We start from the raw sequence: 18,063 nt of genomic DNA on the forward strand, positions 1-18,063 counted from the left end.
CAATTTTGACCAAATTTAAAAAGACTAAAACTAATAACATTTCCTGTATATTTTAGGAGCCCATTCAACACTGATTTTTGATTAAAAATATAATATTCAATTGAAATAGTCGAATATTCTTTTTCCCTTTCAAACACAAAAAAACAGATGTAGAGCGCCCTCTGGTGGACAAATTGTGCCTCATCAAAACTTGGTTAACATGGTTGAAGGATGTTTCTCACATCACTTTACTTTTTTCCATTTATCAGCAGTTATAAATGCAGAAATCAACAGGTTGTGAAATAGTTCATATTTTACAATAATATCGTCCCACAGATAAATCTAATGCATAATTTCAGTTCTTGTTTTTCTTGTTCATGTCCGGTTATTTTCACTTCGGTTAGCAAACGTGTTTTTAACACCTCCTATAGGTTTATCATATAGCTGTGGTTATATTTTTAATAACCTTGGATATATAGTACTGTGCAAAAGTCTTGAGTCCTCATTTCTTGCTTTTACTTTGTTTTCAAGGAGACAGAATTCCTTATACTTTTTCTCTCCAGGTTTTCAAAACCTCATTGGACATTTTTCTTAGGAGGCTGCTTTTTAAAAATAATTTTCAGTCTTTTCAATGTACCTGACCATGTTTAGTGAAATTAATTATTTTGTTTGTTAAGCCACCAAAAACAGAACTATAACTAAGCATAAAAAAGTCATCATCATCTAACACAAGGTATAAACAGCCAACTTAGCGAAGAACCAGTTTTGAATTGTATCTTTAGGTACTTTGTTACTAGTATGCTCATTACTTTCACAACAGCTAGTTGAATCTACAAAAAAAAAAAAATCTAAAAATAACAGTAAAATACTATTTTTGCACCACCATGCAACAAGATTTATATGTAGAGACATGTGAACGTATTCCTTTGCATTAAGTTGAAATTAATACTTTCACTGGAGTACGCAACAACTTGAATGGCAGTCTTTGAATACACACCTATGATACTAGACAGTTGTCACAAAACTACTTGTAATTAGTCTACAAGTGAGTTCACACATTGAGAAATTACCCAAAGACTCCACTGAATCCTCCGGTGAACGCAGGCTTTATTAAGTAAACAGCGCACATAAATACAATCACATCAAAAAACCCTTTTGAACTTGTTTCATTTACAATACAAAATAAGAATGAACAATGCAACAATATATAACTCCAGGTGAAAATCTCACAGGAAACAGAAAGAACCTTACATTAGGGACATGTTTATATCAGAGTGTGTCCACCAGTACTTCTAAAATATTCCATCAAAAATGCCAACAAAAGCATCTTCCTCTTTGCTGCTGGTGTTATATGCAAAAGGGGGAAAAAAGGAAAAAGGGTATTTATTAATCCTGTAAGGAAGTATGCTTATCCCATATCCCCTGCATATAGGATCACTTTTTTTATTTGCTGAGAAAACATGCAATAGGTGTGAATCAAGGCCACTTTTTTACCTTCTATTGAGAGATGAGCTGGCGTTGGGTGGGGCACTCAATGCTGAAAAGAAATCCAATCTCCTAGTCACTTTTGCCTCCTCGGGCTGTTTTAGAAGTTCTAATGATGTTTTTATAGTGGTTTCCTCACTGAAAATATTTGGCCTCTGCACAACAAAAAGAAATAGAGCCATGATTCATGTCTGCACATTAGCTTGACTGCTGGCTGTTACATTTGAGAAAGGTGAGGTTAGAACCATTAACTGAAAAATAGCACAAGTATGAGCTTTACTGTACTAACTGAATAAATAGACAGTTAAATAGATAATAGATAACTAAAAGATGTCAACAGACAGAAAATGGTGTTCTCAGTGTTTTTACATATAACAACTAACTGCACAAATAGACATGTGCACATTCCCGCGTGTGCACATACATGCACTTTTGGATTCCACTTGGGTGTGATTCTCTTCTGTGGTGTGAATGTCCGGCTGACTGGTGAGGGTCCCGCTTTTTTGATTTCAGGACTGACATTTGTTGAAGTCAACCTGAAATAATCATGAAAAACATTTATTACACATGTATTGTTATTAAACAGTCCAACCATCTTCCATGCTCCTTGTTTCTCATGACAATGCGACAAAAGAGAAGAATAGACACTTTTTGCATGTGATATCAAGTTGTCATTGTAAATTGTGTAAAAACTATAAACTTTGACACTTGTATTTTACTTTAGATTTAATCTACACTATTACGATTTTTAATCGACTAAAACTAAAAGAATAGAAAAGAGAGGGCGGCTGTCTCCTGAATCCAAACTGGGAGCTGTTTCCAACGGAAGGGAACATGAAAGCTTTTACTTTTAGAAAATCCAGGATCAACAACTGGAGTCTGCAAATATGACAAATTTTCTAACGGTTACTGGTACTATCTCACTACACATACAGTATGTCACACAGTTTCTGGTTCCTGGCTTCCTGGTTATACCTTACTTGTTGGTTAATGGTGCATAAGGTTGTGGTCTTACCTCAGTGGTGTAGTCACAGCGGTTATGGAAGGTTTGATGTGTGAGTGGCTGAGTAATACTGGTGCTGAAGCTGTAACATAGCCTACATAAAGACATATGTATAGTGTTAATTAAACCATAAGAACATCTGACGTATAATCCCACATGGGCATGTGTGCTTAAGGGTATCCAGTGATATTAAAACATCACTGTGTTCATGTCACAGTGAAGTCCTAATGACTGAAATGTGTGAAAAGCTGATTTTCAGTTCACTCTACCTGGTGTGCGGTTTTCACCACACTGCTGAATTTGAGGTTGTGCAGTTGTGTATGAAGTCAGTGCTGGCTCGCTGGCATGGATCAGATTATCATCATCAAAATCGCCCCAGTCATCCCACTCGTTTCCAAGGTCAAAGTTGACAGTCGGTATCTGGAGGGATGAAGTATTTTTGCAGAGAGCAGCCTGTTCTGGCAGTGCGGTGGAGCTCTTTGAGTGACCCGTGCTGGTTATATTGACCTGGTTTAGATCCTGTTGAGAGTCCTGACTCCCAACACTCATATCTGTGGTCATCCACAACGAGGAACCTCAACACAGAGGAAGATAAAAGCATGGTCACATCATCAAATCCTTCTCAACTGTGTGCATTTATAAATTCAACTTGAAAAATAATATCTATCTAATATCTTTTTAGATTCTTCCATCTCCCACGCAGCTATTGATTTCAAAGCTGACCGTGGTTGGGTGATACTCGTTAAGTCTACCATTTAATCTTGTGTATGCTGAATAAACCTGTTCCTGAGTATGTCTGACTTAATTAATATGTTTTATTTTGTTACTACAGTCCATATAACAATTGTCTGCACTTGGACCTCCTCTGAGCAGAACTTAAAGCTGAGCAGAACAAAAACATGTGAACCAACAGGATGGTCCGTCTGCTACTGAGTTTGAAGTTATTTAACAATACTTTGATGGTGAGGATGAGCTGCAGCAGCGTTTTGGGAAGGCCCTCCCATCGTTGTGTACATGTCCTCCACATAATAGTCATCATAATCTCAAAAAATAAAAAGAAAGAAAACAGCTGATGATATAACATATCAATGATATATGATATAACACGTGACACAAAGAAGATATGATAGAAGTGACATTCAAATGTTAAGGAATATGTGGAGCTTAGTCATGTCACTCGTTTACCTCCGTCAAGGTCATTCAGGCTTTCTACGTCAGGTAGTTGAGCTTCACTTGCCAAGTCAGTCCCAGACTGAGGTCTCACTGAAGCTTTACAGAGATTTTCTTTATTCCTTCAGATGGAAAAAAACCAAGCTTGAAAGTAATGTGAGCCAAGTGCGTCTTTGCTCATGATTGTTGAGAATCTAATGTTCAGCTTTTCTTTTAAGGAAACTATTAACATGTTTGCACATAAGAATCAAGATAAATCTGTAATTTCAGTGTGGCTGTGTGTACCATGAAGGGGGTGGAAGCATCTCTTTGGGTTTGTAAGCAAACCTTTGCATGCTGAGCGACACAGGCTCCTCAGCCATTTTCATCTAAAGAAATAAAACAGAACATCACCCATATTATTAATTAGCTCAGGAATACAGACAACGTGCCCGCCGTGTGCAGAAGACGGTTTTCTTTACAAAAAAAATATATATATGCCATTTTCTATAATTAGTTATTTTGGTGCAAAATATTACAGAAACCCAAAACAATGCTTATGCCCTCATAGTTATACACAGAGTATATCTGCCTAGGGAACTTTGGACTGAATGAGCTTCGAAATATTTTATATTTTATACTTAATAAAACCATCATAAAGGGTAATTAGCAGCTGCTAATCCAATACAGTTAATTAACTGATCATCAGCAAGTGTGAGCGCCTCTATAAAAGCAAACTTTTTGGCAGTTTACTGGCATGGAGCATTTATGTGTGTGTTAACACAATGCCACAATATTCTCAAATTCACCCCAAGATTAGATCATGCAGTGTTCAGAGAAAGAACAAAAACAGGCCTCAGTTAGCATGTTAAACATTGAAGATCATGGGAGTACAATTACAAAAAAAGACTGAACAAGTGCAGTGTGCTTGGAAGGATTTCCAGGAGGAAGCCTCTTCTCTATAAAAAGAACATGGCAGCACAGCTTAGGTATGCAAAATTGTCCCTGAACAAACTACAAGACTTCTAGAACAATGTCCTCTGGACAGACAAGATCAAAGTTTTCCATAGTGCACAGCAACACAATCATCAAGCATATCAGCATAAACACTGTAAACCAACTGTCAAGCATGTTGGTGGAGAAGTGATGATTTGGGTTTGTCTTATAGCCACAAGACTTGGGCACCTTGCAGTCATTGAGTCCACCATGAACTCCTCTGTATACCAAACTTGTTCTAAACTCATATGTGAAGCCATCTGTCTCCAGCTGAAGCCTGGCTGAAATTGGGTCATGCGCGATCAAAACAAAACAGAACCACAGCAGCAAATCTACGCCAAGGCGTAGTAATGGCCCAGTCAAAGTCCAGGCCTCAAGCTGATCGAAAGACTGTGGCAGGAGAAATGAAACAACGCTGTAAAGTAGAAGTTTTAGAGCTCGACTTATTGGATTTTTAAGATCGATACTGATATTTGGTGATTTAAAAATCTAACATTCTGATTTTTTCTAAATACACTAGTGTTATGATCCAAGGTTGTCAGTGTTTGTGTTATGTGCGACTCCTCCCACCAGAGGATGGCTGTGGGTTTTTTCCCCTTTCTCTCTTAGGAGGTGGACACCTGGGCGTGCCTGCTGAGTAGCTGGGTGGAGTCTCTTCCTGTCTTGGGATTGGATAATTGGTTGATCACCTCCAGTACTTAACTACCAGATGACAGCCACCTGGCCCCCCTCTCTACTAGCCTCCGCCATCCAACAAAGAGCATGTGTTTTTGATTCGTTATTTTGATAGAGTGTCTGTGCCCAGTAATTTGCAAGTATAACCTTGTGTGTGTGTCTGGCGTTAGTACCTCAGTTTTGTAAATAGCTGTAAAGACTTTCTTTTTTGTATAATTGTATTTTCTGTATGCCAAATACAACTTTAATGCACATACTATGTGCATTATATATGTTTCAGTGTCCCTTATTGCTACTAAACAATTTCCACTTATAAATCCACAATAAGGATTGTTTACATTGCATATACGTCCTATTCTTATAATAGGACATATATGTAAGTCTGCCATGTGGATAGTGCATATCTTTTTTTATTTGCAACTTCCATACTTGACTGAAATTTCTTTTAATTGTTTTATTGTAACTACTGGTGACTGGTCAGCTTCTGCAGTTTTTTAGGAGTAAGAACATAATACAATGTTATTCTGCTGTACTGTTTATGACCTATTGAGATTGCTTGGATATAGCACACCCTCAGACACACAACACATTTAAAAGTCTAGATAAAGCTACTGAAAGTATGAGATGTGGGTTCAGATATGGTATTTTGCTCACTTTGAGTCGCTTAACAGGGGTCGGCGCAAATGTGTCACATCGGCTCCTCAGGTCTTTCAAATATGAAGTGAAACTGGTTTCTTGGTTTGCTGACCTCTTTCTTGTCACAGTAACACCTACTTTACCTTGGGAGGACATGCATGAACACTGTTGGCACGCTGTGGCAGGAAGGACCTCTGCACAGACAGATTCATAAAATGCATCATACTCACAACAGTCATGGGCACAGAAAGCCTTGTTTTTGCAGAAGTGGTTGCAATGTCTTTTATTGCCCATATCTGCAAAAGAACATTTAAAAAGTTTAAAAAATATAACATTTGAAGTCTGAAAAAAATGTATCAACAAACAAAATATGCATTTGCCTCAGAAGAAATACAATATTTATAAACCATATCATGATAAAGCATGAAAAAGTAATCTGTACCAAAGCTACAACTGCTCTCTTCTCCCACAGATGTGCCGTTCTCCCTGTGAGTTGCAGCCTGATTTGTTGATAGTGGTTTCAGCACCGATTGCGGTCTCCTGGCATCCTGCGTTATGTTGTGTGGATTTTCAGTCCCAAATCTTCGAGCTGCAGAGTAGTACACTGTGAACTTCTGCTGGATGTCCAGACCCACTACAGCAGAAGAAACGCATGGTAAATCCTCTCCTTACATATATTCAGTCCAGTATAAGAGTCTATACACCAAAGGACACAGTGAGCTGTTACCTTCATTTAAAAAAATACAAAAAATTGGAACCAAATGAGATGTTGCTGTTTTCCTCTTTTTGGTTACAATGTAAATGTGCTTCCATGGTTTACCATATTCTGAACTGATAAGATGCACACTGATCTCATCTCCTTTCATAGCCTTCGCCACCTCAATCTTCTTTGACCAGCTACCACCCTTCAGCAGCATTACGTCCCTGGAAAACAAACAGCATATGTTGGCGTTCCATATTTTGGCTTCTTTTACAAAAGGTGAAAGTCAAGACATGGTGTTTTATCCTCACGTGAGTTTCTGCAGAAAGACGACATTGTTATCAGCGTCTCCGATGACGACGGAGGCATAATGGTGGTCTTGAGCTGCTCTCCTGGTCAGCAGCTGTGCTTGGTTTTTGAGGCTCACTTTAAGCACAATCTCTGCTGTGGTGCTGCTGTACCTTGGAAGCTATAAATCACAACAGCTTTAGAGGAACATGATACAGAACAGACATGGAAATAAACACTTAAATGTGTTGATATGGGTGAAAACAGGTACAATTTTGAAATAGCTTTCAAATAAAAGCCAAGAAAATATAAATAATTTAAATGCTGGACCTTCAGCAAGCTAACAGTATACTGTGCCATTTTACATATTAACAAGTAAGAGATTATGTTGGCTAAAACGCATTAAAGAGGGAACTGTGGCTAACTGAAAGCTCAAAATAATCTCCTTTGATTTTTTGTAGCCATGCCCAGAAGAAATCACATTCACATTAACTGCCCTCTTGAAGCTCTCGTGTGAGCAAAGGCCAAGAATGAAGAATGAAGAATTAAATATGTAAATGTGGTTTAAACATCCAGCACAAAAAAAAATAATCAAATTTTAGTGTATTTTTCTATTTTTCACTACATTTATGATCAAATATTTATGATTTCAGATTTTTTAAGATCAACAAATATGAAGTGCTTGTGCCTTGTGCCGTGATAACAATAGTTTGCAATGCCATTTACCTGCTCCACCATTACGTCATACTTTGGGAGGTGTATGACAGACTCTCTGATTTGGTTTCCAAATGGCGGATGCCTATTGAGAATCTGAACATAAAGTTTGCAAAAGTTACACCCAAACACTTTCAGCAGACATTAAGTGCTTGAGGAGATGCTTAACATTAACTGAGTGATTTTGAAAAAACAGAATTACACTTTCACCTTTAGTTGTTGGTATTTAACATCAACCTGATATCACTACAAGTGTGTAACAGACACACCAGTTCACCGTGTCCATTTCACATTTTGTCGCTCCAAAATGTGAAACGTACGAGCATGCAGAAGTTGCAGTAATCTGCAGTAACAGTGGAGGGAGATTTTTTTTTTTAAAGCCAACATGAAAATAATCATGGGAAAGCGTTTAAACAGACACATTTAAGTGTACGTACATATTAGTTTAATAGAGTCAGATGATTAAGGACACTGGAATGCACTTATGTTTTTAGCTCAATACCAACTTTCTGGCTTTAAATATATTACTTCCTGCTAATAATGCAATGTCAGCATGCACTAATGCAACTTCTTCATGTGTGTCCATTTCACGCTTTGCCTCTCCACGTGAAATGGACAGGCATGAACAAGTGTCCATTTCAGGTTTGGAGAGGCAAACGTGAAATGGACACGTTTTGTGAGGATACTTGGTTAAGAAACTAGGTATTGTTGTCTACTCTTGTTTTTTTAGTTGTTTTTTTTCACATTAACCTAAAGTGTGAAAGAAATAGTGGCATCATGTGAAGGTAAAAGTAGGTGGGTGTAGGGTGGTGCAACTTCCTCATGACCTGGCCAAAGTTTGTAGTCACACGCATGTGAACCAAAACGTACCACGTCAACCACACACCCACTGAACAACAAACTGAGCACACAAATTAAAAGCTTTAGATAATTTAGATTAGATTAATTATTAGATTATCTTCAGATTATAAAGCATTTTACTTTTAAGTATTACACAGACTTACCAGCTCAAGCTCTCTGGCGTTGGTTTGCTCTATTTTGCTGAATGTGGTGAGTCCAGCATGCACCATGGCAGTTGACAGAGTTTGGCCTGAAACAACCCATGTTATTACTTAATTACTATAAACTGTAACGACAATATACAATAACCTATTGTGTCACTTTATTAGGTACACCTGTTCAACTGCTTGTTAGCCGCAACATTATTTAACATGATGACTTTGAACATGCTGTGGTTGCTGATTGCAGATGGGCTGGTCTGAGTATTTTAGAAACTGCTGATGTACTGTGATTTTCCCACATAACCATCTCTAGGATTTACAAAGAATGACCTGAAAAGAGGGCGTGAGTTAGCGAGCCAGCGAGTGAGTGCCAGTTCTCTGGGAGAAAATGGTCGACGCTGCAAGTGGGAGAATAAGAATAATAAGCAGACTGCTTTGAGCTGATAAGAAGGCAACTGTAACTCAAATAACTACTTTTTACAAACAAGGAATGCAGAAGAGTATCTCTGGAACCTTGAAAAACCACACTGGGTGTCACTCCTGTTAGCGAATAACAGGAAACTGGAGGGACTCACAAAAATGCAGAGCACTGGAAACATTTTATCTGGTCTGATGAGTCTCAATTTCTACTGCAACATTCAAAAAAGCAGGGTCAGAATTTGGCATTAGCAACATGACATCAACGGTAGGGTGGGGGTGGGGGTGGGGGGGGGGGGGGGGGTGTAATGAGGTGGCATTTTATTGGCACTCTTTGTGCTCCTCAGTACCGGCTGAAGTTCTTTAAAACACGACAGCCTCCCTGAGTATTGTTGCTGATCATGTCAATCCCTTTATGACCACAGTGTACCCATCCTCTGATGGCTGCTTCCAGCTGGATAACACACCATGTCACAAAGCTCAGATCATCTAAAACTGTTTTTTTGAACATGACATGAGTTTGTTGGACTCAAATGGCCCCGGGGGTCACCAGATCTTAATCCAATAGAGCACCTTAGGGATGTGATGCAAAAGAAGAGTCAGCTGACAAATCTGCAGCAACTGTGTGATGTGATTATGTCAATATGGACCAAAATCTCTGAGGAAAGTTTACGGCACCCTGTTGAATCTGTGCCATAAAGAATAAAAGACAGAAATGAAGGCAAAAGGTGGTTCAACCCAGTACTAGCAAAGTGTACCTAATGAAGTGTCCAGTGAGTGTACGTCTAACAGAAAGAATATTTGGTTTATTAATATTTCCATTATGCAGCAGTTGTGGCATAATAATATTTCTTCTAGTATTACTGCATGAGCAGTTGACCTACAATGCAGTATGCTGTATCAATTTATAATGTAAAAAGAACATAGAGAGGCATCCACCTATCTTTTCCAGCTGTTTGGAAACATAGAGTGAGTTTTCCCAAAGCTTTGCTCTGAAGCACTTAGCCAGGATCAGGGAGTTGACCACAGCAGAAAAAACAGCCTTGACCCTCTGACTCAGAAACTCAGACAGACCTGAATGGGATCATAATAAAATCAAAACTTAAAAACATGAATACAGGCAACTCGTCTTTTGTACGTTTCTTATTCCCTGAACGTACATCTGCTGATGCGCATGCCAATCCTGAAGATCTTTGCTGTGTCCTGTGTAAGTCCAAAATCTTGAACTGGGATGGAGCTTAACTGAGCCTGAATCAAACTACAAAGCACAATATTTATGTACATGGACAATCAGTAATACAATTCTTTAACACTGCAAATTCTGAAAAATATAGAATCAAAAACTACACTTTCTTTTAAACCTACCAGTTTACTTTCATCTCACTGGTTTTGATCTTTCCGTCAATGGGATACCTGGAAAAACGCATAAAGATTTAGTTTTCACTGGCTTGTGTCTATCTCACCCCCCTGTTATGCATTTCCCATATAAAACAAAGTTTTTGATGCTGTGCATACATTTGTGCATCCTATAAATGTGTCTGACCTGATGGTGACTCTGTTTTTGTCCCTGTTCAAAGCATTCAAGGACCTTTTCTCATTCACTCTCAGCTGGATGTCACTGAACTCTCTGCTCTTTGACAGCAGCTCAATCTGTACACACAATACAAGGACGGTGAATACTCATAATGGTTATTTTTTCTCTAGCTGAGTTTAGTTTAGTTGTGAGAGGCAGCAAGAGAAAGAACAAGGTCAGGCATGCTGTTCCTGCAAAATGTCAAGGATAACACTGTATAGAGTCAATCTTGAATAAATGCATTTACATCAAATACATAGTACAGAAAACCTACCAGATCAGACAGGTTTTCAGTCCCAGACACTTTACTGAACTGTTTCATGGTGTCAAAGGCAATGCAGTACCTAGCCATCAACCTGCCAGCCTCTGTAAGAGAGAAATAAATTGCTTAACAGTTTCAAGTTTTTAGGATTAGACTTGGCTGCAAAAAAAGACATGAAAACAGCCTGAACATCTACCTGTCGGTTTGATGGTGATATCCTCATCCATAGAGATCAGCCCAACAGAGGACAGAGAGTTGAGATTCTTCAGACACAGTTCTAATGAAGATGACAGAAACGGTACATAGCTTAAATTTCAATAAGGGAACAGATCCGACACTTACATTTGAGCAAAAAAAACAAGCAAACACAAAACCTCTTTAAGCAGCCGGGTTACTGTGGCTTGAATTTTTTTGTATTTTTCTAAAAGTAACCTTCAGTTTCATAAAAGTACAGCTATGGCCCACCTTGCAATTTTGCTTCAATTCCACATCTGTCTAGGTCGGCAGAGAATCCTGAAATGAAAATGCGGACAAACTGACACTCACTGGTTTTTTTAAAAATTAACGGACCTCACAGCTGATTAACAACAAGCAGAAGACAGGAGAAGGCTCTAACCATAGTGTGTGGGGTTCTTGAGGGCTCTGATGTAAAGGAAGGTGGAGCGAATCCAGTCCAAAGCCATTTTGACATCACTGATAGTCTGCAGAACAATCTCAGCATTCAAGTGTTCCACCAGGTGGCTGTGTAAGCTGTGGAAACAGAGTCTAGTGTTACCCCATGATCGTTCCACCTGTGTGTCCTCTTGAGAGAGCGATATGAAGAAAAAGAAGAAAAAGACAGAAGGGATTTTAAAGAGAGCATTACTACTGGTCCTACCTGCTCTCAATGACTTCTATCCCATTCATAAGCTTCAGGTACTTCTCTCTGGTTTGAATCTTGGTCATGATCACAGCAGTAGCAGATGTGTCAAACTGGAGGCAGAAAGGATGAAAATGAAAGTACATCATAAAACCTAAATATAATAATGCATTCATTGCTGTTATATTCTGTCATAAACATGTCATTGCCTGTGGTCTTCCAGCACGGCCTATCATCTGGAGCAGATCTGCCTCGCTGTACTCCTGACAGGAGCCTGCAACATACTGCATGGTGGATTTGATCACCACCAGGTGAGCTGGTAGGTTTACCCCCATGGATAAAGTCCTGGTGGTAACTAGGAGAGAGCAAACACAAATTGAGACACCATAAAATAAAACAGAAGACTGGTTAAGTTATTCTACTAGTGCTCAGTTTGTTATGATCTAAGGATCTGCCTGACGTTGGAGTTTTTGGTTTTTCACTGTTATTCCAGAGTTATCATTACTAGCATCGTTGGGTTGAGTTTTCCATATTTTTCTTAATGTTTGTATTTGTCTAGTTTTGTATTCATTCATGGAGTTTTTGTTATCTTTGTTGTTGTGTTTATTTCCTGTATTTCTGGTTTATTCCGCTAGTCTTGCTTTCGTCTCACGTTCGGTGAGTTTTCTGCTCTTTGTGTTTAGTCTTCTTGTTATTTCCTGTGTGACTCCCTTATTGTCTTCACCTATGCAGACAACCATTCGCACTCACATTCACTCGCACATTCACACCTAATGGCAATTTGGATTTTCCAATCAACCTATCCCCACAAGCTGCATGTCTTTGGACGGTGGGAGGAAGCCAGAGTATCCGGGGGGAACCCACGCAAACACGGGGAGAACATGCAAACTCCACACAGAAAGACCCCGGCCTGATGTTGGAATTGAACTCAGGACCTTCTTGCTGTGCCGCAACAGTGCTAACCACCATGCCACCGTGCTGCCCAAAAAATATATTTTATCTTTTGCTTAAATGTTTATTCACTGAGCTCTCACTGTTGCTTCTGTTTCTAGTTTTTTTTTAATTATTTCATTTTTGTTTTGTTGCATTTTGTTCAAATTAATTAGCTGCTATTCCTCATGTAGGATACTTTTTTGTACAGGATACGTTTCATATTTTGGCTGTTGTCACACAATTTCAGCACTTTTAAGACAAATGAAGTATATCATCTTAAATATATATACTATTACCATCAAAATAACAATATTTCTTATTGTTGTACAGAAACCTAAGTTATTTTTGACACAACCCTGTGATTGGTACAAGGAGCTGATGTGCAAAAACAATTACTGTGGTACTTGTCCTTCCTGTTTGTGTCAGCAGTGTGACAGGGAAAAAAAAGTATCATGTTGCACACTTGTGTGGTAACATATTACTTCACAGCGCAGGATAAAACTGTGCCTCACAGAGGACAGGCAGGTCTCCCATAGTGAAGGCTTCTTCTATCAACTTCCGATCAGACAAGTCAACTCCTGCGTGATGGTAGCCGACTCCTAACGCCACCAAATCTGGGCCGCAAACAAAGTTACCACAAAGTTATGTTAGACATTTGACATATTGCATATTCAAAACACAAAGTTTTCAATAAACGGGGTTACACACAAGTTAAGCACGATTTGTCTGTGTGCAGTGAAAGTGAGTGTGTTGTGTCAGCTTATTTAGCTGAAACTGTATTTTCTTCGGGGGGGGGGGGGGGGGGGGGGGGGGGGGCACGTTTTGAGTGCTTCCTTTACACATGTAAAGGAAGCACTCAAAACGTGCGGCTATCCTAAATGGGCGTTCTTAAAGTCAGCAAAGAGGCACAGAAAAGAAGACCAGACACCAGCGAGGGAGGATAAGAAGGACAGACGCAACAACATTGTCATCCCCTATGTAGCCGGTGTATCAGAGAAACTCAGGAGAGTTTTCTCCAAGCATGACATCCCGGTGTATTTCAGACCCAGCAACACGCTCAGACAGAAACTGGTTCACCCGAAAGACAAAACGCCAAAACACAAACTTAACAATGTGGTGTATGCTGTACAGTGCAGCGAGGAATGCTCAGACCTCTACATTGGAGAGACCAAACAGCCACTTCACAAGCGCATGGCACAACACAGAAGAGCCACCTCCACAGGACAAGACTCAGCAGTCCATCTGCATCTTAAGGATAAAGGTCACTCTTTCGAGGATGCCAATGTTCACATTTTGGACAGAGAGGACAGATGGTTTGAAAGAGGAGTGAAAGAAGCCATCTATGTCCACTGTGAGCGACCATCTTTGAACAGAGGCGGGGGTTTACGACACCAACTCTCTGCCATCTATAATCCAGTTTTGAGATCCCTTCCCAGACGCCTTAACGCCCACTCACATCCTGGGCCAGCTGACCTCAGGAATTCGCATGATAAGGTGGGGCCAGGTTTCACAATGAACACACCCGAAACTCTGGCTGATTGGGACCCACACCCAGTTTCACACCTTGGCTCAGGCGATTAGAGGATCATCAGGGGGTCCTTTTGTCCCTCTGTGGGGGGTCACTCCCACTAGGTTTATATCTGGGACTCTCCACCATTTGACCTTAGAACTGAAGAAGCTTCTCGGATGAGAGGTGAAACGTCTTCAAGCAACTTAAAGAAGTCCAGACGCTTTTCTTTGCAAGCTCCTTTGATTACACTCTATATACACTGTGTCTGCACTACAAGTGTCTTTGTCATCTTGTTACTTTTCGGCCATACACCAATGTGTCACATAATCATCAGTCGACAATGTCAAAACTCACATAAATATGACCAAATGCAACATCTGCATTATTGAATGTGTTTTCTCCAATTCATCGTACATAAGTTAGATACAAACGAGATCTGTGAGTTCTGTGCAGGCCATTCAAGTTCTTCAAGCTCATTTCTTTCGACTTTATTTTGTGTCGAGAGGATGTTGAAACTGAAACTACAAAGCATCACTGAGCACATTGCAAACCACTAAAGGAGGCCCCAAGGTCATTTTTCTTTTAAAAAGTACCACTGATAACATGTTTCAGATACCTTACCTCTCAGTTTAGAATCGAGAATGGAGTTTGCATATTTCATCAACCTGCAGAGTCAAGCAGATCACACAAGTTCAATCAGAACAGCCTGCTCTGTAAACTTGCACGTGCGCGGATGTTTCACTGCGGATGATTGAACATCAAACCTTTGCTTGTGCTCGATGCTCATGATGAATCGAGCATCCTTAGCCAGAACTGCGGCTGACTGCTGAGTTCCTTTCCTTGTAGAGCAAAACTACAAGACACAATTTTCAGATAATGAGGCAAAAAAAAACCAAAAACCTGCATCTTCTGTCATGTTCAGAAAGAAAGCATAAACAACATGCAGTTTGGATACATTTTACAACCCACCACAAGTGCAGGCTTCTGCTCAGCGTACGTCTGTATGATGTTGGCTATCTTGTAGTTAAGTGCCAAATCAAACTTGAACTCAGTTTGATTTGGACCACAGGGGAATCCCAGCACCACCTTCCTTAGCTTCACCGGACGGTGGCTCTCATCCATATCCAGATATATGGCCGGGCCGTTCTCATTTGACAGCCAGTCTGCTATCTAAAAACAAGCAGGAAGTTTGAGAATCCACAAGTTACTGATCTACAAATGAGAGACAATGCAAACAGGTACAGCGGGTGCTTACATCAGATACATTGGGTATGGTAGCAGACACAGCCACAACTCTCATAGAGAGGCTGGCCTCTGGATACTGTGAAGTCCTGAAGGTGTGTACTGCCTTCATCCTGCTCACCACCACTTCCAACGTGGCACCGCGGGTTGCATCCTTCACGACATGCACCTGGTACAAAAATATTTTTCATGTGTGGAAACGGCTCAGGGATATTTGTATGCACGTAAAATACAAAATCAATCTTTATGTTTTATTATTAACATAAATGAGTGCAAGTCTAAAGGAACTAGGCCAGCGTCTGTGTACTCCCATAATACAGACTCCAGGAACAAGATGTTCCATCATTTTTAATGGATAACCTCAAGTAAAATAAAGTGCTGAGGGCAGAGGCTAATTATGTGCTATCGTGCAATGTTCCATCCTAAGACACAAAGTAGCCAGTGCATCCCCCACTGTGCAGGAAAATAAAGAGGCAAGAAGTAACATCCAAAAACGGTTCTGTGAGCAAAATATGTGACAAACACACTGACCTCGTCGATAAGGAAGAGCCTAACTAGCTGCAGCAAACAGTTATCCTTCCACTTTCGGGTCATGCTGTCCCACTTTTCCTTAAAAATATAAATGATCATGTATCAATCTATGATGCATAGAAATATAACAATATTTAACTAAGACATAACATCTTATTTTACATTTCCCCTCCTTTTCTACCCTTTATTTTGCATTTGCATAATTATGCTGCTTCATATTGTCACATACAGGTGTGGTCAGGATGATGTGGGAGTCCTGAATCTCAAAGAAGTCATCGATCTCTGTGTCACCAGTCAGCTCCTTGCAGGTCAGCCCCAGAGGACTAAACTTCTTTTTCCAGCTCTCAAAGCACTGACTGCAGAGAGCTTTGATAGGGGCCACTGGTGAAAACAAACAATGGATTCTTTATACGAGAGCTTCATAAGTCAAAAATCCTCCCCCCAAAAATTATTGGAGTAAAAAAATCAGAACATGGTGAAAGTAACACACATATTCAAAGCCCCTGTGTGTGATTATAGCTAGGTGTGCCATTTCAAAGCACTGAATAAATGTGAATGAGCAGTGGGATTTAGCAGCTTATAGCCAATAATACTGCATGCTCACTATATACAGCTTTGACATCTCTCCAGGGCTCTGGTGTCTCCATTAGCAGGCGAATGATTGCCAGCTCAAACAGCACTGTTTTACCAGATCCAGTCGGAGCACAGGCCACAAAGTTTTTATTTGTATAAAGAACCTGCAGACAGACCAAACACACATACACTGGAGGACACAGTGCCAGGGGTAGTTTACATTTACACAGGTGTAAATTTACATTTAACCAGATGTGTTTTTCATGATTTCTGTGTATGCAGATTTACAAACAAATGCTTACATCATCCAGAGCTTTGGACTGAACGTAATTGAAAAAGGGAAACTCACTGAAGACAGATCTGAACTTAAATGCTGTGTAACAGGTTTTAGGAAACATCACTTTGATTCAGACACTACCTAACAGCTTCAAATTGTGTCAATTTGAACAAGAAAAAGGATACGTATTTCTGAAACTGGGCGCAAAACTCCAGATCCAGAAGATCCTGAAATGACAATATTATTTAAGACATTATAAATTTTCATTAATGCAAGATTTTCATTGAAACAATTACACATTGAATTGAATATGCAGCATTTGGTAGTGTTGTACATTTGTGACGAAAGAGAATCTGCTGATTCTTTGCAGACTACAATGGGTTAAAATGGCCTCTATTGTTCCTGTCCACTGCGTCTACTATTCACCACCTAGTGACCAGTATGTTTCATTACACTGGAGCAATCAATGGGCAGAGCTCACCTCATCACACCCAAATACACCATGGCAGCTGCTACCATGGCCAGACATTGGCATGTTGATGAGCTGCAACACTTTACAGAAGCTATATGAGCTGTATTTAAAGAGCTCCTACACAGTGAGCGCAGCGTCAACCTGCCAGTATATCAGTGCAGTGTAACACCTTGGATTAGGAGCGGCCGAGGCGTCATGGGCGGAACGAAACCTTTCTTTGTGCCCTTGTCCTGCGTCTCTGCATGTGCCGCCTGCTGCGGGGGTCGGCCGCTCGCTGCAGATGAACCCATGGGAGGGGGTGAGAGGGTGGGCTTGGAGGGGAAAGGAGGAGCTGCGCGGCCAACTGTCGCCCGTGGCGGCTGAAGAGGAAGAGGAGGAGGCGCTGTCGCCATGGTAACCTGACTGAGAAAAGTTTGAGGTCTGGATGTTGTCTGATTGCTGCCGCCACTGCTACTGAGGTCACCTGTGTTTAAAGAGTCACCTCCACTGGTATACACCTGAATATTGAACAAGCTGTTGTGGGAAGGAGGAGGAAATAAAGAAATGAAAGAGAAGAGAGGTGGAAGCAGATTAGACTGTTAGGGGGCTGCACAATCAGGTAACAAGGCTAACATGGAGGATAGCTTAGCATCTTCTTGTGTTATTATGAGTCCAGAGATTAAAGAGTAAATCAGCACTACGGTACACATGTATAAAAAAATGGAAATGTGTGTTTTATAGAGTGAATGATAGTAATCCTGTTAGTTTAAACATCCCACGGGCCATATAACGCAGATCAGCAAAGAGTT

General features: G+C 40.1%; 1 protein-coding gene across 4 annotated transcripts; it reads right to left on the reverse strand.

Annotated features, from left to right (window-relative positions):
• Nucleotides 1-966: 966 nt before the first annotated feature.
• hfm1 (helicase for meiosis 1) lies at nucleotides 967-17,715 on the reverse strand. Of its 4 annotated transcripts, none has more exons than XM_085389459.1 (36): nucleotides 17,445-17,715; nucleotides 16,989-17,030; nucleotides 16,829-16,899; nucleotides 16,558-16,690; nucleotides 16,183-16,334; nucleotides 15,954-16,031; nucleotides 15,436-15,591; nucleotides 15,150-15,350; nucleotides 14,945-15,033; nucleotides 14,802-14,845; nucleotides 13,183-13,284; nucleotides 11,947-12,092; nucleotides 11,756-11,850; nucleotides 11,495-11,628; nucleotides 11,344-11,391; nucleotides 11,075-11,155; nucleotides 10,891-10,982; nucleotides 10,587-10,693; nucleotides 10,409-10,456; nucleotides 10,204-10,301; nucleotides 9,983-10,117; nucleotides 8,630-8,715; nucleotides 7,638-7,721; nucleotides 6,935-7,092; nucleotides 6,744-6,847; nucleotides 6,366-6,557; nucleotides 6,154-6,219; nucleotides 5,942-6,066; nucleotides 3,923-4,005; nucleotides 3,653-3,759; nucleotides 3,423-3,509; nucleotides 2,737-3,042; nucleotides 2,480-2,561; nucleotides 1,889-2,000; nucleotides 1,474-1,619; nucleotides 967-1,317 (listed from the first exon to the last, which is right to left on the reverse strand). In XM_085389459.1, exons 1-36 carry the CDS (start codon nucleotides 17,665-17,667, stop codon nucleotides 1,272-1,274), a joined length of 4,059 nt encoding a protein of 1,352 aa, XP_085245585.1. In that variant the 5' UTR covers nucleotides 17,668-17,715; the 3' UTR covers nucleotides 967-1,271. The 4 variants fall into 4 exon arrangements, with proteins under 4 accessions (XP_085245585.1, XP_085245586.1, XP_085245584.1 ...); XM_085389458.1 differs by having other exon boundaries at nucleotides 968-1,320; XM_085389460.1 differs by lacking the exon at nucleotides 3,423-3,509 and having other exon boundaries at nucleotides 967-1,320.
• Nucleotides 17,716-18,063: the final 348 nt, after the last annotated feature.

Source organism: Rhamphochromis longiceps, linkage group LG18 (genome assembly GCF_057381845.1).
Source record: "Rhamphochromis longiceps isolate RC_006_pf linkage group LG18, R_longiceps_female_GT1.1, whole genome shotgun sequence".
NCBI lineage: Eukaryota > Metazoa > Chordata > Actinopteri > Cichliformes > Cichlidae > Rhamphochromis > Rhamphochromis longiceps.